The 26,379-nt window shown below is 44.5% G+C and overlaps 1 protein-coding gene across 2 annotated transcripts in view; it reads right to left on the reverse strand.

Moving 5' to 3' along the window:
• LOC118688879 (unconventional myosin-X-like) overlaps positions 1-26,379 on the reverse strand; it is an 88,171-nt gene that overhangs the window by 51,687 nt on the left and 10,105 nt on the right. The window contains exons 2-11 of one of the 2 annotated variants that reach the window (XM_036386810.2): positions 22,207-22,305; positions 16,777-16,935; positions 12,973-13,160; positions 12,597-12,731; positions 8,426-8,550; positions 7,091-7,104; positions 6,402-6,486; positions 4,805-4,908; positions 3,352-3,481; positions 2,387-2,505 (exon numbers count right to left, since the gene is read on the reverse strand). In XM_036386810.2, the coding sequence (XP_036242703.1) occupies positions 2,387-2,505; positions 3,352-3,481; positions 4,805-4,908; positions 6,402-6,486; positions 7,091-7,104; positions 8,426-8,550; positions 12,597-12,731; positions 12,973-13,160; positions 16,777-16,935; positions 22,207-22,305 (1,158 nt within the window). Of the gene's footprint in view, positions 1-1,458; positions 1,606-2,386; positions 2,506-3,351; positions 3,482-4,804; positions 4,909-6,401; positions 6,487-7,090; positions 7,105-8,425; positions 8,551-12,596; positions 12,732-12,972; positions 13,161-16,776; positions 16,936-22,206; positions 22,306-26,379 lie in introns of those variants that run through there. The other variant, XM_036386811.2, reaches the window with a different exon arrangement.

Consider the following 26,379-nt stretch of genomic DNA (forward strand, 5'->3'; position numbering starts at 1 on the left):
GCAAACTCCCAACTGAGAAAAGGAGTTGACATCTAGAGAGTTCCAGAGAATGTAATGCTGAGGGGCGAGCAAGCCAGTACATGAAATAATCAAGTAGGGTGAAAGCTGTAATCTTGTCATTTGGTAAATAAACTGCAGTAAATAGATTACAGGTTGTTTCCCCTGTCTTGCCTGTGACACCAGCAGGGCAATTCCTTCAGTAGGCCAGACCAGCAATGACAAATACATCCGAGCCCCCTTCAGTTTTACAACCCTAAATAACATGAACTCTTTGCTAATGGCACAGGTCAACTGTTTCTGATCCCTTCCAGTGTCTCACAAACTTCTGAGGCCCAGCCTGCCAGACCCTCCTTTTCACCCAACCACATTTCTCCTCCTTTCTCTTCCTTGGTACTATTTCCTCTTCAGCAGCTCAAAGCTGACACAGAATAACCTCCCTTCTCCACTAAAGAGAACATTTCAAAGCATGGGCACACACGCCTTTTCTGGCTATTTCTTCTTTCCATCAGATGATCTGCCTTATTGGTTGGGACTTAGAATGCCCTCAAGGCCATGCCTCTGTAGTGTATCTGGCTACACAGTAAGTTGGACACATTTTCCAGGAACAGGACCTCCCCATCCAGCTGTAAGCAAAGCCACTTTCCCCACAATATGGCTCAAATGAGATTCTCAAAGGCGCCTTTCATCCTGCCAGCTTTGCCTGCCTTTAGGCCAGTTCATCCTTCAGCCCACTGAAATGTCAAAGCTCAGATGGGTAACGAGCCCATTACATAATGAGAAATCCCCAGCAATGCTACCCCACCAGTGGGAATAGATGGGTGCAGCACTTAGGGCTTAGGCAGGAACAGCCTTTACAGGCCCAGTGTTGAGTGCAACAGGCTCACAGCTAAATGGCAGCATCCATTTGCTATCACAATTTTTTGTAGCCTTGGTACTTCACTGGGCTCCAAGCAGTAAGTGTGGGGTCCAATACACACACATGGTCAGGAACAGCTATACCATCAGGGAAAGCTCTGTTCAGGGAGACTCTGTCAATCCTACAACTGCATGCCATTGCTGTGGACTGCATGAAGTGCCTCTGGTATTATCTGTTATCCAGCCTTACACACTGCTAGAGAAAGATGTGGCTTATTTAGAATTGACAGCTGAGAAAAAAACTGTGGTGTCTGATATTGAAAATATCTACCACAGACTACAGGCTGGAAAATATTTTTCACAAAATTTCACTGCAAAGAAAGGTCACAGACTATGCAGAAAAAGGAGACCGTTTCTTAAAGGCAAAGCTTTGTTTGTGATATATTAGCATGTGTGTCTACAGCAAGAAAATAAGCAACTACACTACCATAATGAGCACTGCTGAGACTTCAGCTTGAACACAGTGCCCAGTTAGGGGCACTCCACTTCTTAAAAGATGTGGGAAAACAGACAGAAGACAAAGAGATTTAGAAAATTACTTACAAGGAAGCACTGAAGGAACTGGATTGTTTAGCTTAGAAAAGAGAACACCACATGAAAAACTTCACAGAAGCCAAAGCTTGTAAGGTGGACAGCTGGGATGTCAAAGGTAATCTAAAATATGAGGAAAATCTTTTCAACTCCAGACTCCACTGCAGCTAAAGCAGGATACTTAAAGATGCTGTGAAATTCCTTCCATGGGAAATCTGAAGGAAAGTTAGACAGACATCCATCAGAGAGAGTCTAGTAACTCTGGCTTCTCTGCCAATGTAGGTGTTGGGTTGATAACCCTCTGCAGTCTGTGCCAGCACATGATTTCCATTACAGATGTTCATTTTGCTATAACATGGTGCCTTTTCCATCCTAGTAATAGTACTCCCTGTCTTCCAGTGTCTTGCATTTTATTAATGACAGAGGATTTTCTACAGTTATCTGTGCATGGCCTAAAACACCAAGAGTGCCCTCAAGTGATCAGCAGCACCACAAGAGCTGCATATCAGTTTATGTGGTCCTCCTTTGTGGTTGTATGGATCCAGAAAGAAGCTGCTGTGGGGTAACAGCCCAACATCTGCCAGATATTTTGTGGGAATTGTGTGCCAGCTTTTACTTTCCAGTAAACACAGCACAGCCTGGAAGTTCTGCAGGTTAAAGCACGCACACATGCAATTACCACAAAACATCTGATGCACCGGCTGCATGACACAAGTATGACCAGCTCCTGGTGAGTGAAGGTGACTTAAAACCAGTATTGTGCAGGTGAACTCCCCTGTAAAGTCTGAAAAGCAGAGTCAACACTGGGACCTGAGCTACCAATAAGGGCAAAATACCTGAGAAACAGGAGGCCCTAGGTTGGAATGGGTGACACAGAGGAAGACTCAGGACCTGGAAATGCAGAAGTGGCAGAAGTGGAAGCATACACTAGGACATTTACCTGCTCCACAGTGAGAGGGGAGCTGATCTCTTCCCCACGCAGAATCATGGACCTCTGTGTCAGCACTTCAGAGAGCTGAAAGGCGTCCAAGCCCAGGAGGTCACTGGCAACATTCAGAACTAAAAGGAAGACACACGTTTTTCTCCTGCATGGATCCCCATCACTCATAGGGATATTTTTACAGCGTGGTCAGGAAATCCCAGGGACTTCTACAAAACAGGTGACTAAACTCCAGCACAAAACACACTCCCTCTTACTTGATTCTCCTGGGCAGACCCAAAGCTGTAGGCTCACATTCCCAGTCTGAGGCTCATATGCCCATTATAGAGTACAGTCAGGTACTCATATAAGTCAGCCTTCCTGCTGACAACAGGAAGAGCAAAACCATGTGCAAGACTCAGCACCAGCAAAACACTGCATGAGAAGATATGTTTTGTAAAAGCACAATACTGCAGTCTGAGCATGGGATTGCTAAACTTGGATGTTAAGGAGACAATTAACTTAAGACTTGAAACACTTGTAATACATTTTTATTGCTTCTGTCTGTTTTGGGACTTGCTTTGCAGACCATCTCAGATTAAATAACTGTAACAAAGTGCACACTAGCAACTGCTTCAAATGAAGATGGGGGACAGGCTCTAACAGAGCACTTTTATCTCAAACTCCTTCCTGATCTATTTCTTCCATTTCTTTCAATTCAAAAGAGAAACTGTGAGGCTGTGGACTCAGTCTGAGAATATCGAGGAGCACGAATGGATCACAGGGCCACAGACCAACTAAATGCCACTGGTACCCAGGGGCAATGCATCCTGTGGCAATGCTTCTGTAGAGTTCAACTACAGGGAACCTGCTGGTGAAGGTACTACAGACCAGCATAACAGAGAGAGAAAGGAATAGGGAGAGGGCTTTATTGGGCACCTTATGGGGTTTTGCATGGTCTACCAAGTTGCTAAGGTCCTACTTACCTGCTTTTGTTGTAATCTGGGCCCCACCAGCTGTCATGAATTCAACATTTCCCAAATGAAGTGTGCCAGAAAGAAGTTTGAAGATGTCTCTGATTTCTTCAGTGCTGAAGTCCACCACCTTCATGGCAGTCTGTGCAAAACCAAACAGCTAATGTTAGTGGTATGTGCAGCCAGGTACAATGCAACCACCGGAGCCAGGTCCAGTGTGTGTAAGATGTAAAACTCAGAATTACAGTCACCATGAATACAAATGAAATGGGATGGCACAGCACCTCTCTGAGCTATACATTTGTCAATGATCTTTACTGTCTCCCATTCTCTCTTACATTTACTCTATTGCCACCTAAGGCAGGTGGGCATTGTCCCCATCCTCAGGTTGCACTTTGCTGCCACCACTGACAGTCTGTCACAAGAAAGAGAATGTTTGTGCCTGTGTGAGGAAATCCTACCCTGAACACTGGCAGAACAGGTTACTGATGTTACTGGATAGCTTCCACATTCTCACTTGTTTTCTTCCCTGAAGGATGGATCCATATAAGATACTTAATTTACTCTGAGCCACATAACCCCTTTAATTCATTCTCAGTATAGTAGATTTATGCAGCAAGATTTAAAACCAGGCTTTCAGCATTAACTGTTAGATGGTTGGAAAGAGATTATCAGATAATGAGGAAGTATGGCACATTCCCTCTTAATGCCTGCATGTGAGCCAGGGTTTTTGGGGCATAAATTGACTTTGAGAGGTAGGGCCTAGTCTTCATGCATGCACCCTGTCAGTGGGGCACTCTGGGCTTCTAGTTCCCTTTTTTCCTCCAGCAGCTCTTCAGCTGAAGAATAAATGCCATATTGCCATTGAAACTTCTGCTGTACAGGAGCCTCCCTCCCTTAAATCACACCGAACCAGGAGGTACTGAAATCCTAAACTGACTCTACTCATCTTGCCTATCAGGTTTCACCGACATTATTAAAGCTTTCAGGCCAACAAGTGTTATCAAACAAAACATGAATTTGCACATTCATCTTGCTAATCCCTTAACCTCTGATAAACAGGTGTCTGTTAAATCTCTGTGATATTTCAGAATAGGTGATTTGCCCAGGTGATATAACTTCACTGGAATATTTCTGGAGAACAGTACCTTCAGACCAAACTCTTCCCTTTCCAATGGTCAGTCTGAGGTTCCCCAAATCAGAGAATCTAGGAGGCACCTAGATTCTGCTCCCCCAAATTTTCTATCATTCTAAATTATCACTCATATTGACTGTTTTCCAAATCCCCCCATTTCTGTACACTAAAGCAGCTTTTTGAGTCTTGTTTTAGCTGAGTTTTGGACTTGCTGAACACCAAATTTTAGCTTAAGGCAAATCAATTCTGCCTGTGAGATCTAGACCATGCAGCATGTTTAGTCCATGAAACTGTGCCCAAAAGTTCAGGAGGAGTTAGGACTGGACTCACCATGACCTTCCTGAACATCTCTACATCATTCAGGTTCTCATCAGTCACACAGCCAGACTGGTTCAAGTAGCGATAAGTCTCTGGCTCACACAGGGAAAGGCTCTCTGCAACAGAAGAAAAAGAGGCAGGGGACAGACAACAATTTATTTAGTAACCAGTCCTTAAGTTCATAGAAGAGGAGGGTGGGAGGGTGTGCTGTAACAAAGCTTGCAGATGGTATGCAAAGTAATTTAGAACAGTCAAATCCCAAGCTGCAGAGTCTCAGAGGAATATCTCAATACTGAATTGACTCAAGAAAAAAACTTTGAATTCTAGCTCCAAAAGTGTACAGAAAAATAGTCTTAACTGTATACATATGGTAATGACCTCTAAATTAGATATCATCACTTGACACAGAGTTCAGAGAGTCACAGTCAGATTTCTGAAGCCATTCAGCACTAAGCAGTAGTTAAAAACTGAGCATAGTTCACAAAACTAAATGTAAAACCAGAATTAGGTCTCTGTATATTTGCTGTGCACTTAAACACTATCTGCAGATTTGATCCCCCATTTTGTAAAGAATGTAGAGAACTAAAAGATCAATGGAGAAAGGAGACAAGGATGATCAAGAGCCAAAACCACATTACAGATGGGAGGTGAAGCTGCCTGGGACGCCAGCTTGGAGAAGTAGATGGGGAGGAATAGCAGAGATCTCCTGAAGACAGGAATCTGTTCTGTATGTTTTCCCTAAGCAATTGATAATAACCACGATCCCCACTATTTTCCTTTGCTTTAGACTGATCTCTGAATTGACCTAAGTAGCCATTCCTGCATGTACCCCCTAAAACTGAAATCCTACTCCCTTCTACTCTGTCAGGCCCAAATATTCCATCTGATTATCCTAACACACAGAAACCAAAAGCATAAAGAAATTCCCCAGGCCCTCAAAACCAGAGTACAACTGTAACATGTTCCTGCCTGCCTATCTGACCTCTCCAGAAACACCATCAGTGCTCAGCAATGCCTGGGACAGACACACACAAAAGTTGTTAGGGGGATGCTGCACTACAGGGAGGATTTGTCCACAGGCTGCAGCTGCCACTGTCTCTGTGTGCACTTTTTCAGACCCACCTCTCTTCTCCAGATATAGAGCTATAAACCCTTTGCTCAGACACAAGACATGTTTTATGTAGTACTCTAGTACCTTCACTACATCACTGATCTTTGTAATTCTTCTCTCTACTATTACCTATACTGAAGATTTGTTCTAAAAATATATCAGTCCATCCTTTGAGCTCCTTGAACAGCTCCCACCAGCAACTGAATCAAGACTCTTTACCCTTCCTCTGCCTCTAGCCAGTTCCATCACCTCATGACTTTGCACATACTTTTTTCTTCAGCAGAGAATGCCTGAAGTCTTTTCTCATAAGGAATTTGTGTAATCCTCAGCCTCTTTCTCTTAACTCTCCTTTCTGTTTCCCACAAAATCACCACATGGCTGGCCAGATAGAAGCTACATATCAAGTACGTGAACTATCCATGCTCTAACTGACTTACACCTGCTTCACATGTTGGACTGGAAAGAGCACAAGAGACATATCCCAGAAAATGAAATTACCTTTCTCCTCCCCGCTCACACCAGCTAGCAGAGCATAAAAGATGTGGTAATTCCGCTCCCCAGGGTTCTGATGTACCACCCTGTTCTGAAACAAAGAATACAAGAGTAGCCAGCAGGAAAAGATCAGACTTGTGGTTGCAAAGACCAAGAGAGGACCAGAACACAGGTAAATCTCCAGGGCCAATGCACAAGAGGGGTTTCTTGCTATTTAATGATGGTTTTGTCTAAGTAAATTCTACATCAAGATCTTTGTGGCTGTGCAACTGAGCATACACATTAACAAACTGAACTTTGTCAGCTCTGGCCCTGCTCCTCAGTGAATTCCTGACTCCAAAGTAAACTACATCCAATCAGAGATGCCTGCTTTTGGAGTTGTACCCCATATGCTTTTCTGTGGAGCTACATTTCCAGGTACTTCTCTCTCCCTTTCTCCTTGGTAAACAGTTCTTTCTTGGAACCTCTCTGTAATGCACAGAGTTTATCAAAGATGGGAGAACAGGCTGTGATAGACACAGAACAAACATTGCTCCTCTGCCTCTTCCTCAGCTGGGACAGTTGCAGTAGTAACAGCTCAGGAGCTGATGTCTACATGCTGCAGTGCAGACAGCCTCATCCAGGAAGTGATCTGGCACTGCCACACCTTCTCTGAGGAGAGGGCTCACCCAGCACTCAGTGGAGGTGATACCTACCTTTTCCAGTAAATCTGAATAGCAGGTTAAGGAAAAACCATCCAAGTGACAGAAGCACAGATTTCTTGATGATAGGCAAAAAATCTTCCAGACACATTGGGATGAACCCTGCAACCAGCAACAAATCATGAAATAACTGACACTTTGGAAAGCCTCTACTGAGTGGTGCTAAACATCATCTTAGATCATCCTCTCTATTCACTGTCCAAGGAGGTATGATGTGCCAAAGAGATATTTAAAAGGGCAGGACCAGGTAGAGCATAGATAACCTAACAAAATATGAGCCACATTAGGGACACCTAGAAAGATTAGAGGCCACTCTTATCTGAAAGCCTGCATTGCACACAGCAAGTCTTGCATCAGTTCTCATTGCTCTTGCAGGAGACCACTATCTTAAATCTCCTGACAGCACAAAGAGCAGAGGCCAAACAATCCAAGCCTGTCATTTACAACAGCAGTAAATTCATCTGGCTGCTCCTCCAGAGCCAATTGGTGTGGTTTGCAGTCAGCAGCAGCTTTGAACATACATCAGGAAATGTAGCCAGGGCAGCTTTACCTCCCTCATGGAGACAAAAGATGTGTCAAAGCCTTTGGGAGAGGAGTACCTGGCCATACTGGGAAGAAAGTCATCATGGCTCAACACAGTTTGACTATATCCAGTCTTCACTGTCCTTCTTGTCCCTGGAACAGGCTCCCCACAGAAGCGGTCACATCACCAAGCTCATCAGAGTACAAGGAGCATCTGGACAGTGTTCATAAGTCATATGATTTCATTTTAGGTAGTCTTGAGAGGAGCAGGGAGTTGGACTTAATGATCCTTTTGGGTCCTTCCCAACTTGAAATATTCTTTGATTCTATGACTAGGGTTCCAAGGTCCACTGAAGATGGCAGCCCAAAACATTCTCTTCTGCACCCAAATATTTTGCAGAATATATTTATTCTTACTTTGGTCTCATTTTTCTCAATCACAAATTCATGATGGTAGAGCTAAGATAAGTGAACAATTTTATGTGGAGCAAACAGAATGTAATCAACCTAGGGGATCCTCCAAGGTAGACAATTCCAGGGCTTTAAGTACCGAGTGTTGAGATTAATGAAGTGAAAAGTCAAACTATGCCCCTACCTAATGCAGTACTGAGAGAAAAGGTTCCCAGAGTTAGGTGCTGCAGAGCCACAAAACAAACACTTATTCCCTGTTTAAGTTGCAAATTTGCCCACTGTTGTAAATTGACTTTGAAGAACTTTGATGAGGGATTTCCTGACCTACACTGAGCTCGTCCTGGTCTTTGCTCACTCAATCCAAATCCATTTCTGGTGCACTGCAGAAAAGGATACAATCAGTGACTCGGCCTCCCTGGATGTGCCCATGTTGAGAGAAGTGCAGCTGGATGAACTTGCCAAAGCGGCTGGAGTTGTTGTTATAAACTGTCTTGGCATTTCCAAAGGCCTCCAGAATGGGGCTGTAGAAACAAGGCAATGAAGATATGATTAGTGATGGGATACGATTAAAACGAGTCTTTTGACATTTGCATGCTGTGTTCTGCCCCAAGAGATTTATTTGTTACAGCACCAGCCTGGACAAGAAGGAAGAGCTCAAGGGAAAGGAAGGATGGCAAGAGCAATTTAACATGCTGCTAGATAAATTTGAAACCTTTGGGACTGCAGTTAATTAAATCAGTCTCCAGTCTGTATGGGCAGCTGGTGCTCACACTGTCAAGGGCATTCCCCACCAGTGTGGCTTGAGGAAATGAAAGGTGGCAAGAGCCAGGCTGTGTCCTCAATACAGCACATCCCATGAATGCAAGTGTACTTTTTCAAGGATTTTCAGAAGCATCAGACATATATGACAAACACTCTGTAGCTTTAAACCACGTACTTCTATATTCATTCTACATTTTTTCATTCTGCCTTTGATAATCTAACTCTTAAAATTACAGGCAAACATCTTCAAACAAACAAACAGTAACAAAACAATTTGTTTGTTATTTAAATTTCATACTGGAACACACAAGCCCTTGTTACCTAAATCTTGCTTAGGCTGATATAAGCTACATGGTTTCCAAGTAGAGGGACTATAGACACACTATAGATTTGGAAATTACATTCTAAGAGAGTATCATCATCCACTTCAGGTCAAAAAAATAGGGCAAAAAAATCTATCACCAAACATCAGACCAGCCATAAATTGAAGAATTTTGTCTGCTGTTCACCTTCTCATCTTCAGGAAAAAACAGTTAAAATGCTTGGTCCTTGCTTCTCAGAACAGTACAAGGGAAAAGCCTAAACCACTGAAACTGACACACAGAATCCAGGATTAAAATATTCATTTCTGCAATTAAACCAATCCTAAAATAATCTGAAGGGCTGACAAGCAAGGAATCACAGAGGTGCTATAAGAACAGCCTGTATGTTTTCATGTCTAATTTTAAAACATACATAGTTTTAAACAAAAATTATTGCTGTTATTACCCTGAGAAATACTGGCTTTTAAACATCTCCACAGATCTATTGTGCAGTCCCACTGGAGACTGGGGCAGATATGGGATTATTCACAAATTAGTAAATACAGCATAAAAAATAACCACAACTAGAGATACCCTGAAGTTTGCAGAGTTTCAGACCCTGCAAGTGTTAGCTAAGGGAGGGCTGTGCTTAATGAAATAGTCAACAACCTTCAGGAAAATCCAGGCAGTATTTTCCTAACACCTCTTGAAACAATCACTTTCAAGTGACAAGGATAGAAATGAAAGTTCCTCTGTTAAAACATACTACAACCATTGAAATGCCAGTTAGAGAAATCTGGGTGCACAGATCAGGGAAGTTTCTTGCCCTGGAGAATTTGAACTCCAAGACCCACACCTCTGAAACAAGTATGCAAATAAGGACATTGCACAGAAATATCCACACCACTGCCATGAATCAACAAAATTAACAGAGACAGACAGGAAAAGGGACAACAGGGTTATATGACCACCACAGATGCAGTGAGAGTGCAGGAGCCAGCTGGCCAATCTTTATGGCTCTAAATCATGCTAAATTATATAAGAAAAGCACAAGGAAATATCTTTATAGTTCAGTTTGGCAATGGGCTCACACACACGAGTGCAAAGTCTTTCAGGCTTAGGAGGGGAAATAAGCAGGAGGGTGTCTGAGCAGTTGCAAGGCAGAGGGTGGGGTGAGCAGGAATGGCCAGGAATGAGGGCAGGGGCCCTGGGCTGAGCAAATGGCCTGTGCCTGCAGGACATCACAGTGTGGCACCTGAGGCAGAAGTGCACTGCAAGGGGGAGCAGCACATCCGGAAGGTGATGCTGGCTGCTCGCTGGGTGTGGGCAGGATGCACTCCAGCATTCAGAATAATGGGAACCAGTTTCAGCGGGGCAGCAGAAAGAGAAGTCTGGAGTTCAGAAATACTGCACCATATGCAGCTCAGGATTCTGATGAACAGTTGAAGACAAAAAGATTTGAAGACTTGTGGGGTGAATAGCAGGAAAGGTGGTTATGCTGTCAGCAGTGGCACCCAACATGGAGAAGGGAGCTTCAGAGTGAAGCAAGCAAGAAAAAAAGCTGAAAGTTAGCAGAATTTTTAATGAACTGATGGATATTTTCAAGAAAGGAGACAAAATCAACAGTGCCAAAGGAGTTTTGAGAGCCTGATTTGTGAGAAATACACCAAGTTGGAGAAATACACCAACACAGGCAAATCATAGAAAGCTGATGAACACTTTGTTTGCAATGCTGTATGAAACTGAGAAAGAATCCAGTGTTATTCCTTGGTATGTGCTGGGCTGCAAGCATGAAAATCCACCATAAGTGGACCTGAGGAGGGCCAATGTTAGAGCAAGTGCAGCTGAACTCCAAACACATGAGGCAGGGTCCATAGGAGAGGCAGCAGCAGCTTCTGGGTCTGGGCCAGGCCTTCAGCTTCTTGTCTTCAGAGAAAGGTGACAAATCAGATTCTATTGCATTCACACTGCAATAGTTCATGTAGCACTGGAGATGTACACAGAACAGGTTGTGATCTCTAACTTCACTCCAGCTCACAGCTGTGGCATCTTACAGACTCAGGGATCACCTACCCACCATCATAAGCTCTGATCACTGTCAAGTTATCACTTCACTGCTAATAGTGCTTGAGCCTTCTAAGCCGCTTGCCTTAAAGCAGATTTTGCAGATCTTAAGTCATGACTGTACTGCTCTTCAGAGCTTTGTCCAATTTGCCTCCATGCCTGTTAAGACCTGCACACCTGCAAAGGATAAATCATCCAACAATCCAACAACAGTCTCTGGAACACCAGGTCCAAGGGCAGCAGCCCTTCTGCTCAAGGCTGCTCTGCTTTATAAGGACCTAAAACCCACAGTGCGCTCACAGCTGCCTCCTCTGGAAGTTTCTGCAAATATCACAGACTCCATCTGGGACTAATCTGCAGGCTCAGCCTTGACAGTACCAAACTGCAGGACCAGCCAGCAAGGTCCTTCAGCCACAGGCAAGACAGTCAGGAAATTTTAATGTAATTTGTTTAATATAATTCGGGTACTAAGGAAAACAAGGACACAAACAACAAAACAGATGTATCTTTCCTGCCTCTTCCCCAGGCTTACCTGATGTCAAACACCTACTGTCCTCCATTTCTTAGCCTCAGCTTTCTTTTATAACTCAGGTTACACTCACTCCCTCAAAATTTCCCCCAGCATTGCAGCACAGGAGCCTGGGGTCACACTCAGGACTTCTTCTCTCTGTCATTCTTTGCTTCCTTATTTTCTCTGCTGCTCTCTGCCTCTTACTAGTTTTCCTCAGCCACACTTTTCTTCTTCAGGTTTTGCAGATACTTTTTCCTTTCATGTGTCTGTTCCAGTAGGTCACCTGTGGGCTATGGTCCCTCAGGGGTGTCAGGACCTCTTCTGGCATTAAGTATTTTCCCTGAAATGTGTCTCCATTCCCTCACTGCTGCCAGCTTCTCTCTCAAACATATTTGATTCAGGCGCTTCTCTGCCTGCCTGATGCCTCGTCAGGGTTTAGGTGGGTGGTGGTTGTTCCCTGGTGCCAGCTCCCATGGATGGTTCTCCATGAAATCACTTGCCAGGACAGCAGGAGAGCTGCCAGGTTGCCCGTGGGACTCCTGAGGGCAAGACAAACCAGCAGCCTGGAACACAGGGAGGCTGGGGGAAAGCAGGGGCTCATGGAGGAAACCAGGACTATGACAGAGACTCACTGTGAGGACAGCTACAGTTGAGAGCTAGAGCATTAATTCTCCAGCTTAGGAGACACATCCCACATTACTGTTGGAAAGAAGCCTGATTCATCCATGGACAGCTGGGAGAGCAGCCAGGGTGAGACATCCCAGCAAGACAGCAACCTTCGTGTTTCCCTGATGTGATATCATTCAGCTCTGTCATCCTCTCTACCAGGTCTGGCTCCATCCCTGCCAGAAGGCAGAGCCCCCCAAAGGCAGGGCCCCCCAAAAGCAGGCTGACCCAGCACTCTGGGTGCCCATGGGGGTGACTGTACCTGCTTTCCAGGATGGCTTCTTCCACATGAGTGCTCTTCTCAGACACAGGGGCCCCAAGGGAGGTCTGGCTCATGGCTGACAGGAATTTCAGGAGCAACTTGGTGCTCTCAGTCTTTCCAGCTCCACTTTCTCCACTGTTAAGAAAAAACACACATTTCATTCACAAATCCAGGACAGACAGAGCTGATGACCATCCTACCCGCGGCACAGAAGTGATCTCTAGGAACAAACATGTGACATCTCCGCTGTGACAAGCAGGGATCAGGCAAAGGCAGGGAGGGTGGTGTGGGTACTCAGGCAGATGTCAATGCAAATGGAACGGCAGGAGCCAGGCGTGTCATGCAGCCGTGGAGTAGCTGGTTGTCCATCTCTAACCTGATGAGAACACACTGGCTGTCATGACGCTTCCACAAGCAGCAGTAGCACTCGTTAGCGGTGGCGAAGATGTGGGGAGGCAGCTCACCCAGGCGGTGCTGTCTGTACAGCTCCATGGCATCCACACCGTACAGACCAGGGATGGCTCTGTAGGGATTTACTGATGCCAGGATGGAGCCAATGTTTGTCTACGGGGAAAAAACAAAACACAGAAAGAAAATGAAGCAAGCTCCTGGGGAAAAAAAAAAATCACAACAAAGCCAGACCCTGAAATAAGTCATGGCGAAGGAGAAAGCCTAAATAAGGACACTGAGCTTCAGCAGAGAGCTGCACAGTTTGGCAAAGATGTCAAACCCCAGAGAAGGAGCTGTACAGCTGGGTATGGATGGGGCAATCTGAATTTTGCTGCTTTATAATATAACATTCTTATCCTATTATCCTTGTTAAATTAAGCTTACACAACTAAAAAACATGAAGCCATCTTCATACCCAGCTACTTTGCACTGTGCTTGAAGCTGAGCAGCAGAGCCAGGACTGAAAGAGTGTCAGGAGATACCTTCAATGCCACAGTCCTAAGCAAAGGGGGCTTGGCAGGGTTCAAGAACCTCCTGAACAGAGTCGGAGCACAAACACACACACACTACACACATGTGCAAAGAACCACTAAAGCACATAATTTTTCTTCTGCTGAAAAAATGCTGTTTGGTGCAGCTTAAATAATTTGGCAAACCAAATCAAAATTGACAGCTGAGGATAAAGCTCCAGAATTCAAGTCAAAACATTTCTGTATTTTTTAAACCTTTTATTTTGAAAATATTTATTTTGAAAATCTCACAGTCCAAAAAGGAGGTAGCAAGACTTAAAATAAAATACCCAGACAACAACATTGAATTTCAAATGTATTATTTTGTGTAGTGAGAAGGAAATTAATTTTGCTTTTTGGGGCATGACTTTTTCGGTTCAGCCAACCAGCTCAAATCCAGTTATTCTCAGAGCTGCAGTTCAGAGCAATGGTGCCACCTCTCTCCTAATGATGGCTTTGTAATATGGTCAACATCCATGCTGCTGGTGTGGTGGCCTCCCTCACAGGGACATCTTGGACTGCCCTACTCAAGGAATACCCATTCTCAGCAGACATGACCAAACAAACACTTAGATTGCTGCAGGAGGTGCCAAGCTCTGTGGTCAGGGACAACATCTAGCATTAGCTCCAAACCATGAACTAACTACAAGTCACCCATCAGATATAAAAGCACTTGAATGTATCTACTGGAGAAGCTGTAAATTAAACAAGTGGTCACAAGGAAGACTCATCAGGCAAAATGAAATCTGAGCCTATAGCAATGCCAAGCTCTGAAGCCAGAAGCCAGACTGATAAGATGCTGTAGTCACCAAAATATTTAAAACTCATTTATTAAAGCAGCACTCAGAGATCATTGTGGGAGGGAAAATCACCTAGGACAAATTGCATTATCAGTATAAACACACTATCATGGATCAAGTCCTGAGGACCTTCTAACAGGGACCTTTGTGGGCAGAAATATAATTAATTGGTAATGAAAGCAATAAGAAGCAGATGATCTTTGGCCAGAGAGGTGGAGAGAAAGAGAGAGAGAGAGAGAAGAAAGCATTGAGTGTTAAAACATGAATTGGGGAAAAGCATTGTACAGGCAGCAAAGGAACAGGCATTGTCCAGAGACTTCAAGACATTTCTATGTCCTTCACAGCATCTCTTCCCAGATGTTTCAGTTTGCATTTTCAATTGTAGTTTCACTAAGAACAGAGCTCCTTTCCAGAACTTCTTCCACTACAGCCATCTCTTTCAAAGGTGTTCCTAGAAAACTTTTCCACCACCCACCTGCAGTCTCCTCATCACATGCATTCCCTTATAGACAATTTCTATCCATAATTTTTAATGGCAGTAAAACCATGTACATAGCAGCTACTCTATCAGCAAAGTAATTGCCGCCAAAGAACTCTCCAGAGCAGGACAAGCCACATGTGGCAAGTCTACTTCTCAGGACAAGAGATCCTACTTGGATGGTTAGGCATGGCTTTGCTAAGGACAGCACAAAATGTGGCAGTACAGCCCCTGGCTCATTTCTGCATCATTCTCATTATGTTTGGTCTACTTTTATTAAGGAATACAGGAATTGTAAGAATGAAGAGGGAAAATGCAGGTTGTTGCTGTGCTCATATAATTTCCTTCAACGGTTGGGTAGAGCTTGAATAGTATTTATCTGGAAAACAAAAGGTACTGTTGAACTTGTCAGTATTACTGTAGTAAATTAATTATGGGTGCCAGAGCAGTCTAGATATACTGCTACCTACCCTCCCTGATCAGAAAGAATCCCCTTTAGGAGCTCATGGTGGGGTTAATAATCCTACACTGAGGGGTTCTTCCCAGTGCTGAGCGTGTTACAGAGGTCAGGCCCCTTCATACATCTCCAAAAATTTCAGACCTGAGATGCACATCTGAGATTCATGCATGATGCAAAGGCAAAAAATGAGGTGTAAAGGTGCTAAACTTTAACACCTTTATGCAGAGATGGAGAAGGCACAGAACTAATGCTGAATAAGAGAAGGAATGACATATCAGAGCTAGCTGAAAGGCTTAAGGAGGTACAGCTGCTATGACACTGCTGGTGTTGTGGCATTTCTGGTGCAAGGCACAGACTGAAAAGGAAGAGAATCCTGCATTGCATTTTAAGGTGTGAGGAAGAAGAAACAGGAGGAATATGCCCAAATGGGGTCAAAAGCTACACAAACACATAGCATGTGTCAAACACAGGACAAGAAGAGCAGCAAGGATATGGACCATCAAAATAATGTCTGCACGTGGCTACTGTCATAGGGTCACAAGGCTGTGCTGACAGACAGGCAAACGTGTCTACAGGAAAAAAAAAAAAAAAGAAAAGAAAAAGAATTTACAGTCTCCTCTGCATCCAGCACAGGAGATGGTTCAGAAACAGGGTCACTTTACTGATAATTTACTGGAATACAGGTGCATATGGTTTGGTTGCCTTGATAACGGTTGCTATGCAACACAGACAGAGATTTTCATTTTTTCTGTCATATTCTGAAAACTCTGTGTGCACATAGCATGGACAAGCAAGGTAAGACAGACTTTGCAATCTATCTTCCTTGCTCTCTCCAAGTCTTAGCAGAGCACTGCCATCCCAGCAGTTCAGGAATGTCTTGTCCCAGGTGTGCTTTTTCTCACAAGTCCCTTTCCTAACACTTGTCTCCTTCCTGAGAGGGAAATCAGGAGATGCTGTGAGCATTCATTCATCTGTGCAAGGAGAGCAGAGCAATCAAAAAAAAAAAACCAAAAAACCAAAAGGCACAACTGCATGTAAAAGCAGAAGAGTTGGGCAACAGGTTTGCATTGCTAGTTTTGTTAGGCAGTATCATATGTCTGGCTCAGGAGGGATACTCAGCAACCCCCTGTGTACATTGCATCTTCCAGTCTGCTTGGCCCTAAAAACCATGGAACAGCCATAATGGAGAACCTGGGGAATGTGAATGACAGCTCATCAAACATGGATGCTCACAGAGGATACAGAGCTGTGCAATTACCACAAAGCTCAGAGGTGAACATTCATGTTTTGGAAGTTCCTCCATAGAGGCAAAGAGGCCCCTTTGATAAGGGTAGGATCTCACAGGGATGATGGAGCTGGCAAGGCAGGAAATCCCCTCCAGTTCCTATCCTCAAGAGACAAGGATAACATCAGTACTTCACATGCAAAGTAGCAGCCCTGAAGCTAAACAAAAACCATTAAGGCAAAAGGGAAGAGCACTTACATAGATGTTACCCTGCTGGTAGCGCTGGTGAAGGTTAAGCAGGATGGCAGCTTCATGCAGATCTCCCAGCATGGACATGTCTTCCACCCCATCAATGCTGGTCTGGTGCATGGGTAAGACCTTTTCTCTGGACAGGGTGGCTTTGGGGTACTGGAACACCTGGGAGAATGGAGAAAAGGACAAATAGTCTAATGACACCTGGCACATGGTCTGATTTCCTACCAGAAATGTACACCTTTGTATTTTGGCACTGGAAAAGGAAATTAATAAAACAGAGATCTGCTCCCTACTTTTACAGTAACCCTTCCATTCCTGTTCCTACATATTTGAGACCTCTGGCCAGAAACTATACAGCACACTCCCTTCTTTTGCTACACAGTCAATCTCTCACTTTCACCACTGATGGGGACAAATCAACACAAGGTTACTTAATTTCCCCTTAACAGAAGCAGGGCACCAGCCTCCAGCTGCTAGGCTAGACAGGTATTACACACTGCACTCATGACTGTGAATAATGATGGCAGCTGCTCCCAAGAGACCAGGAACAGTCTTTCACAAAAAACAAAGGTGAGATCATGTCTTCAACCGTGGGGAAGGAGAGGAAAAGCTAATTCACATTGCAAGTTTGGCCCTGCACTCTCCATAGCAGCAGCCAGAGAGCATCTGGAAGAGTTTGTCATCTCAAGAGCAAAGGAAAGCAAAGCACATGAGAAGCCAAATAAAGTAGTGACATTCTCTCTGTGTGATGACACATATGTGTATGATACAGCTTTCAAAATATTTGTACAGTGACACCTATTAACTTCTATCACTGCTCTAGGAAGTGCTCATCTCTCTGTGCAGTTGCACTCATCTTGTTTCAATTGCAGCATCCTTCTTCCTCTAGAGCTTTCTCCTCCTCAATAACCCACTCTTCAGTTATCAGGTCATCTCCTTCACTCCCCTGAGATTATGTGACTGTTCCCCTCCACCACACGCACATCCCAGCCCTCCTTTCCTCCTCCTCAAGCACGATGCTGGCATTTCACGCAAGTTATTTCAGTTGCTTCCCACTCTTGGATTCAGCCATGTGCCATCTCCCACCCAGCATCCAAAGCTGTGCTAGATGGTAAGACCCAAAGAGAGACAGATGGGAGACTTCATATAGGCATCCTGGAGAAGGAAACCGGTCCACAGTAACCCCACCAAAGAATCTTGTGCTTTTCCTCCTCTCCTGGGGCTCTGGTCTCTACCTCATTTCCACCCCCCCTGCTTGTCAGCCTTCCTGAGTGCCAGGGAGAAACTGATGGGCTCCATAGAGAACCAGCTCTAATCTGTAGTGTTACCCTAAGTAATTTCTCCTGCCCACCTCCGTGGTTGCTCAGGCTGCTGTCTGTGCTGGGGAGAGGCCGTCCCTGCAGCTGCAGGCTGCAGACAGAATGAGGTCACCCAGCCCCCTGCAGTGAGCCCCCCCTGCCAGTCCCTGCAGTGCGCTCACACTGCAGCACACTGCAGGTGCTCACCCCCAGGCTCAGTGCAGGGCAGCAGTAACCCAGCACAGCATCCCCTACAAACCACCACGATGTACAGCCACAAGAGCTGTTCTGGGAGGGAGCTGGGGAGGAGAAGCTGGCTCAGTCCTTCAGGTGTGTTTGCCCCATTTCTCACCAGTCACACCTGTGTGGCAAGAACTACTCGGCCTCTTCCACTGGCAGGCTCCTTCACAGCCCACTTCTTTCACCAGCCAGGAATTTTGTGTATTTTTTTCAAAAATTGCAAAAATTCAATTTCAAATTTTTAAAAAGAAAATTCAAAAATTTCAAAATTTTTTCAAAAAATTTTGTGGTTTTTTTTATTTTTTTCAAAAATACACAGTTTGCGTTCATGATCAGTGTAAAACAAAGCCCAGTCCTGCAAAAATGCTCTCTCCAGGCCTCTCCACACCAGTTCTGCTGCTGGGTGTCAGAGAGGTCTGACTGTCAGCAGAAGGACCCTCACTCTGCAAGCATGACCCTAAAAAAGAAAAACTTTTTTTTTCTTCTTCAGAGCAGAGACCTCAGGCACTTTCACCAGAAAACTGAGGGAGCAGAAAGGGAGAATGGCACAATTAAATTCAGGAGAGAGTACAAGCTGCAGACGTACAACATCTGGACTCTCAGGAACAAAATCAGTACAGCACTTTCAAACCAGGAGGCAGCAAATGACCCTGGCTCTCTCTTGTCCGCTGACTTACACAAAATTTGGAATAGGACAAGTGAAAAACAGCATGACGTGATCTTCCCTTATATCTGCCTGGTACTTACTCATCTACTACTGCTCTGTCAGCACTTGCAGTCATTTGGGCCAGAAGAGAAACATTAAGAAAACATTAAGACAAAAAGCTGAGTGGACAAGTGTCCTAAAAGATATCAGGAGCTGGCAGTACCTGTGCCCAGAGGCTGCCATGCACGAAAAGTGATGGGTCAGAGCTCATTTCCTGGTTCCTGATGACAACATGGCAGGAAATGGAACCCTGAAGAGGAACAGGGGTCCTAAATACACAAGTAAATTATTAGTAGGGCTTAGAAACTCACATTATACCTGTCTTGAGCCACTTGATTGGGGCCTCCAGCATAACTGAGGTTTGGGAGGCGATGGCTCTGTGCCTCTGGAAGACACTTGTGACATGTGGGAGAGTTTTCAGGTCATCCCTGGCACTGAAAGAAAGCTGACTTTTCATTTGTTCTCTGCCCTCCAGGGGCAGAGTCTCTGTATCACCAAAAGGCTGCAAGGATCATCCATGCTCCTGGACACAGACACATGTCCTAAGACTGTCAAAGTGAGTTTCTTCAAGGAGCTCAGAGGTTTGAGACACAAACAGGATGATGCTCCATCCTCAGAGTCCCCATAAGGAAGCTTTTGTTATCCCACTGCTCACCCCTGGATGCTTCCAGCAATCTGCAGGAGAGCAATTTCAAGGATTTTCCTCCATCATCCTGTTCCAGGAAGGGTATGCCAGGCTGGTGTTTAGCACTACTGAGCTGAATATGACAGCTGATTTTTCCTGAAGCAAGTCAGAACTCAGGCAAACTGATCTCTCAGAAAAGTTGCCCCCAGAATATCTCTTTTTTAACAAGCTAATATATAAACCACAAAGTTATAGGTGTTAATAAGCAGATCTTTATTTTTGGGAAGGAAAATAATCAGCTTTAAGTCTAACAGGCACCTCACAGCCAAAGATTTCTACTTTCTTACCAGTGATAAACTCAATTTGCCTCAAATTTAGCCCAAAATGAGGGTAAAATGACCCTGACTCTCTCCAAGGCCCTGCAATGGTCAGGAATAAAGCAAAATCTGGGCAGCAAACAAGCCAAGATGAGGGTAAAATGACCCTGACTCTCTCCAAGGCCCTGCAATGGTCAGGAATAAAGCAAAATCTGGGCAGCAAACAAGCCAAGATGAGGCTTGCCAGTGCTGCTCACCAGGCTCAGCAAGGGAGAAATTATTCCTTTTCAAACTCAATTCCATCCATTGTGCCATGCTGAGCACATAAGCAAAGCTCCCACCTGGCATCCAAGTTATATTTATCCATAAAGCATTTGGCTGTTTTGTCTGGATCGTGCTTTCCAATCTTGTGTTTCACAAGCAAAGCTCCTCCTTTCCTCCCAGGAAGTCACATTTCTGATGCATTTACTGCCTGAGGTGTTTTTAAGGAAGTGAAAACAAATGACAAAAGCTTTGAAGCATGACTGGACTTCTTACCTCAGAGCTGCAAGAGCTGCAGGGATGCTGGGCCAGAGCAAACACGAGGACAGCTAGATTTGGGGGTGCTAAAAATCAGAGGGGTCAACTGCCCCACCCAACCCAAAGTGAAGACATTTATCAGAGTCCTTATCCGGGGTAGGAGTGCCAGTCTCTCCTAGAGGTGTGAAGCAATGAATGTGGCAGGTGAGGGAAGCACACAGGACAGCTCTTGTGGGTGGCACCGAACAAAGAAAGCCCTTTAATGATCACCATGAGCTTTTACTGCACGAGCCATAAAGCACATGCTCCTCCAGCCTAGTGGTTTCTTGTTTCATGGAAGAAAAAAACCCAAACCCAGCTTTTTTCTTCCACACCTGTAAGCCACCAAGCATTATCCTGATCATATTTTCCAGCATACAGGGCACAGGCTGGAGGAGGACAGACAGCTCTAAAGTGGGATTTCTGGTGTTCTTTTAGAGGTGGCAGGTGGGTTTGAAAGACTTTACAAGGCCACAGCAGCAGGTCAGAAGAGATAGAACTGGGAAAGTCACAGAAGTACCGTCACCAGTTTTTGTCCCTCTGGAGGCTGCTGCATTACCTGTGATCCCTTAAAATGTGTTAGTGATATCCAGCACTCCTAAAACAAGTCAACTCCTCAGGAAGGGGTCTAAAAGACCACAGTAACCAGATTCAAAAATCTGTGTTTGCTAGGGGAATTTCCATCTCTGAGAAACAAATCAGGCTCTTTATAAAAGAATGATGACTTCAAATCTTTCAAGGCAAGACTGAAAAACTAGTCTTACCACTGACTCCACAAACCAGGGCTCTAAATCCCCTTTCCCCCTGTGCCCTCCTTTGTTTGCCAGGTAAGAGGCTGAAGAAAACCTATCCATTTTTCTGTAACAAAGCAGCCACCTGCAGGGCCCATGCACCAGAACAGCTGAGCAGGTCTAATTGCTCACTGCTGGAGGGCACAGTCCTGCCCATTTCCCCATCCTCCTCCCAGCCCAGGCACCAGTCTGACTCACCCAGAACCTCCCTGAAGGCTGTGGATAGTTTTCCCAGGGTTAGCCAAGCGAGCTGACTCACTGAGGACTTGGGTGATCCCCAGAGGTCCCTTCCTACCAATATTATTCCATGAGTACTGCACCAGGGGACCACAAGGAGCACAGAGCTGGAAATCAGGCAGAAAAGGAGCTTGTTCTCATCCCTGTTGGAGAGCTCTGCTCTCAGGGGAGCTTGGCTGCCTTGCTGAGCTGTCCTGTGCATCTCTGCAGCCTTTACACACTGACTGGCACAGGGAGCCCACTGCCACGTGCCCCTGGCCAAAGGGCTGACAGCAAAAGCTGCTGAAGCAGCTGGTGGTGAGCACAAGCACCCCTAGAGTCGCACAGCTTGGCAGGAAGGGCTGCTTGGTTATTGGAGCTGCCTCCTTCCAGGAGCATTTAGCCAATATAATGATTTTGTTAGGCAGCTGTTAATGCAGCTCCTTCAAAGATGGCACAAGGGAAACCAAGAAAAGTGAGGTAGGCAGAGAAATGAAGAGAACAAGAAGAACAATCTTCTCCTTTTAACATTTGTTAGATATTTGGTGTAACAGAGCCAGGTCACTTTTCAGAGATAATTGCAGCATTTCCATTGATAAATTTCAACATGATGGTCATGCAAAATGAAGAAGTCCATCTTACAGCTTGGCAGAGGGTACAAATTCATGCAAACTTCACTTACCATGCCATAATCTGAGGTGAAGAGAACATTTCCATTGGCACACAAGCCAACAGTGCATGGCTGCAGCTGGTCCTGCTCCTGCAGCCATACCCTGGCACCCTGCAAAAACCAGAAGACATCCCATTAGAAAGAACTGGAGCCTGTGAGATCTGCACCCAAGGAAAGCTGGGGGAAGCTGCAGTATTCAGAGGCTACTTCCAAGCTACAGCTGCTTAAAATATTTAAGTAAGTTCTACTGACATTTTCAGAGAAATTGGGTTTGTTTTTTCCTTATGTAACAGTAGCGGAAGAAAAAGCAGTTTTAATGAGCTTCATGCGGAAACTAAAGTAAGGAAACACCAATTTTTATAGAAAGTGTCATGGAAAGATACCAACACATAGAATAGTTGGTTTGACTGTCTAAATATTTTAAAACTTGGAATAGCCGGTCATTAAAAGCCATGCTATAATAATAATAGAAAATATAAATAAAGCATGTTTACAATGTAAACAATACACCCACGCATCATTGTAAGTCAAAATGCTTCCAGAAATCACCAGCTAAGAGGATTTCACAGAGCTTTGTTTGCAAACTCTGGCAAGAGTTTCCTTTGGTAACTGACATGACCTGAGTGTTTCTCTGATGTATCTACACACAGATGTATACACGATGGTCCTTATGCCTGATGTATGTACGCACTGGTGTTTATATCTGGGTTTTTTATATGATGTTGCACATACACTACAACATCTTAAACTTCTCCATGTCTCTCAAGACAAGTCTGAGCACAAACCCAGACTTCTGGTAACACACATGCAGGGATCTGCAGGACAGGTAGATCTCATAGCTGGCCTACCAAAATATTAAGGAAAACAAGTTTGCTGGATTGGCCTCTTCTGCCTGTGGACCTGGTACAAGGGAAAGAACAGGAGCACAAAGGCAGATCAGGGCATGACCTGCAATTACAGAGCTAGGCATGAAGTCACACCACATTTCAGTTATTGCAAACTAATCACTTCCATGTCTTCCCATAGAAATCACATAAACTCTGCTTAGATAAATATTGAGAAAAATCCAAAGTGCTCAACTGTTGAGTAACATTAGGGCCATGCTGCCTTTCATTGATTCATATACTGACTTTCTTCCTATTTTTTTTAATGCCCCTAAATTATTGATTGTGAGCTTTAAGCCCTTCCTACCCTCTTAATCCCATCAGCACCATTAGCTCTTTGCTTGTAGGCTTAATATGTTTGAAGAAATTGAATAGTGTTTCTATATTACATTATCCAAAATGTGAAACACTAATTCTATTTTTAATGATTTGTTTTTAGTTTAGGTGGGTTTTTTTAAACTACTTAAGTCACTCTAAACACTTTAGTACCCCGGACTTTCCTTGCTGTAAGAGATACATCTATAGGCCAATCTCCAGTCCTCCCAACAAAAGATCTGGGTTTAATGACGTTAAAAAGGTGTACATAATTCTAGCTTTACTGCTGTGCTCTGGTCTAGAGTTTCAAGCAGATTAATCTCCCCTCACCAAGTGAATGAAAAGCACCATTGCATCTGATCAGCACCTAAACCCATGGATAGTCTGCAGAGATCAACCTCATGGCCAGTGAACAATAGCAATAGAAAAAAATGGAATCTTACATTACAGATTTGAGATCCCAGAGTGCTGGTGTGGACAGTACATCACACACAGATTTTGAAGAACTATACAGAGGATTTGTTACATCCCCTTAAGTTTTCTGAAACTCTGTATGCTTTAAATAAAGTGTCCTGAGGCATCTGGGCAAGACATTGCTATTGAGAAATCATCAATTTCCCAAATCACATTTTGACTGGTGTGCATAAACATATGCACATCAACATGTGTTTGAAAATTTTTTGCTACTTTCACCGGACTCCTATTACCACCATGGTAGAAAGCAAAGAGTCAGAAAACAGGAAGGATGTGTCTCCAAACAGAGGGATGAAAGAAAGCCTTTTATAAGACACTTAGTGTAAACATCCCCAACAGTGCACTTCAATGCCTTCAGACACCAGTAAGCCAGGATGGCAGGGATGAGAGCCTGAGGCAAGTGCAGTTTAATCAGAAGACAAGTCTGCACCCCGCCATGCACACTGTGCCCCAGTGCCACAGCACACACACCCTGTGTATGGCAGTGTGCCACCATCATGGCACCCTAAACACTCTGCCCCTGGAGACCAGGGGCATCCAGGTTACACAGACTTCCTGCTCCCTGAGCTCAGAAATTAACTTGGAGCTACAGGCAGTTGATAATCTGACACAGAAGAGACAATCCATGGGCATGAACACTGTTATTTAATAGCTACCACTCAGAAGGGAAAGGGGGAGATAGGCAATGGGTCACTCAGCTATCTTCAACACATAGAAATTATCTAAAAGTCCAACTGATTCAGACCCCTTTCCCAGCAGAAGTCCATGTGCAAAAGTATTAACAAATACTCCTCCAAGGAGACACAGCTCTTTTGTACAACACCACACAAGCTTATGGCAGGTCCTTCTGTGAGCTGCTAAGAATAGAAAGCAACATGCTGAAACTCCCAGGCCCTGTGATATTCCAGCTGCCCAGAATGACTTACTTCAGTTTAGTAGTAGACTTACTTCATGTTGTAGCTATTTGTACAACAGCAATTGCCTCTGCACAGCAGAGTAACTGCACCCAGTTATGCTGTTTCCAAAAGGAATATTCTGCTGAGACAGCCAGAAAAGGAACCACAGAGCAAATAATTATTTTAACTTCTGCCCAGCATAGCCATAGCCCCATTTCCTGAAAGGCAAAGTTTGTATTAGTGCATCTCCTTCCACCAGGCCTTTTCTCTAAACATGAAATTCCCCAAGGAGCCTTGACTAAATACGGGAGCAGATGGTGGCACCAAAGAGACTGCCCCACTTTACTCCCCTGTCCCCCAATGCCAAACATTTCATTGATCCATTGAAAAGATTAAATTGAGCAGAAAACTTCCAAAAACTGCCAGGCAGCAAGGCTGAACTTCCATAGGAGAAGCAAGGTCAGTAGCACTGAGCAGTGATGTGCCAGCTCGGGGAGCCCCAGCTCCCACAAGCACCATGATGGGAAACCCTGCTCGTCCAGGACAAGAGTAAAAACCCTTCAACTTCCATTCTGGGATACAGGAGATCCACCCTCACCCACAGACAAAACAGCTTAACAAAATGAAGCAACAAGCAATCACCAATTTGAGAACACCTTAAGACAGAGGAGGAACAGCAGTGACAATTTTGTGTAATCACTTTCCATCAAATAAAGCTGGCTGAATACTGATCATGCAGTTAACTCAAGCCCCTTATATAATGAGCTCATCCCCACCCAATTATTCTTTTACTAGGAGTTTATTAGGTTGGTCTACTGCTTTGGTTTTAAAGGGAACAAGAGCAGGAACAGAAAGGAAGAATAAAACAGTAATGTACCAGTTGCTATATCAAGGGCAGGTCACTCAGATGTTAAACAAACTCTGAGACCAACATCCTCATTCCTATGGCCTCAGTAACAATCTATCCATGAACTTGCCTTGCCACAAAGTGCACAGCAAAGCACAATCCTGAAAAGTGATCTTGTACCACGAGGTTGTAATTCAGAAAATAAAGTTGCTTGCATACAGAGAGCAGTGTTTCATCAGTACTGGCCCATGGTCACACCATCATGCCTTCCACTGTGGACAGTAAACTCTAAGACGTCATTTCTCAGTTCAAATAACACATGGCACTTTGGATCCTAGACTCAGAAATAAATAACATTTCCTGCTATTCATGATATCAAAATTCAATTGAAGCCACAGATTTCTTGGCCTTTTCTGCCTTTTTTTTTTTTTAAGAGTGACTGAAACCAGAAGTTCTCCCTTGCATTCACATGCCTGTATCTCACCTCAGGAGATATACTATGGTGGGTCAGCAGGGAAGGAATAAGGGAGATCTCGTGTGCTGCACCCAGGGAATGGGCAGAGAGGCAGAAAGGCAGCACACAGCCCTTACTGCAGCAGCAAGGCATCCACACATTGAAGTAGAGTGTGTAGCCAGCAGCTACATCCTCATCAGTTATCAGCTGCTGAAGGCAGCAAGGTAAGCTCCAGAGCACAAGACACAAAACTCCATACATGCAGGTGCCTTGGCCTCTCCAGGGCCTCCCAGTCCAGCAGGAGACCCATTTAGG

Source organism: Molothrus ater, chromosome 7 (assembly GCF_012460135.2).
Source record: "Molothrus ater isolate BHLD 08-10-18 breed brown headed cowbird chromosome 7, BPBGC_Mater_1.1, whole genome shotgun sequence".
In the NCBI taxonomy this organism is placed as follows: Eukaryota; Metazoa; Chordata; class Aves; order Passeriformes; family Icteridae; genus Molothrus; species Molothrus ater.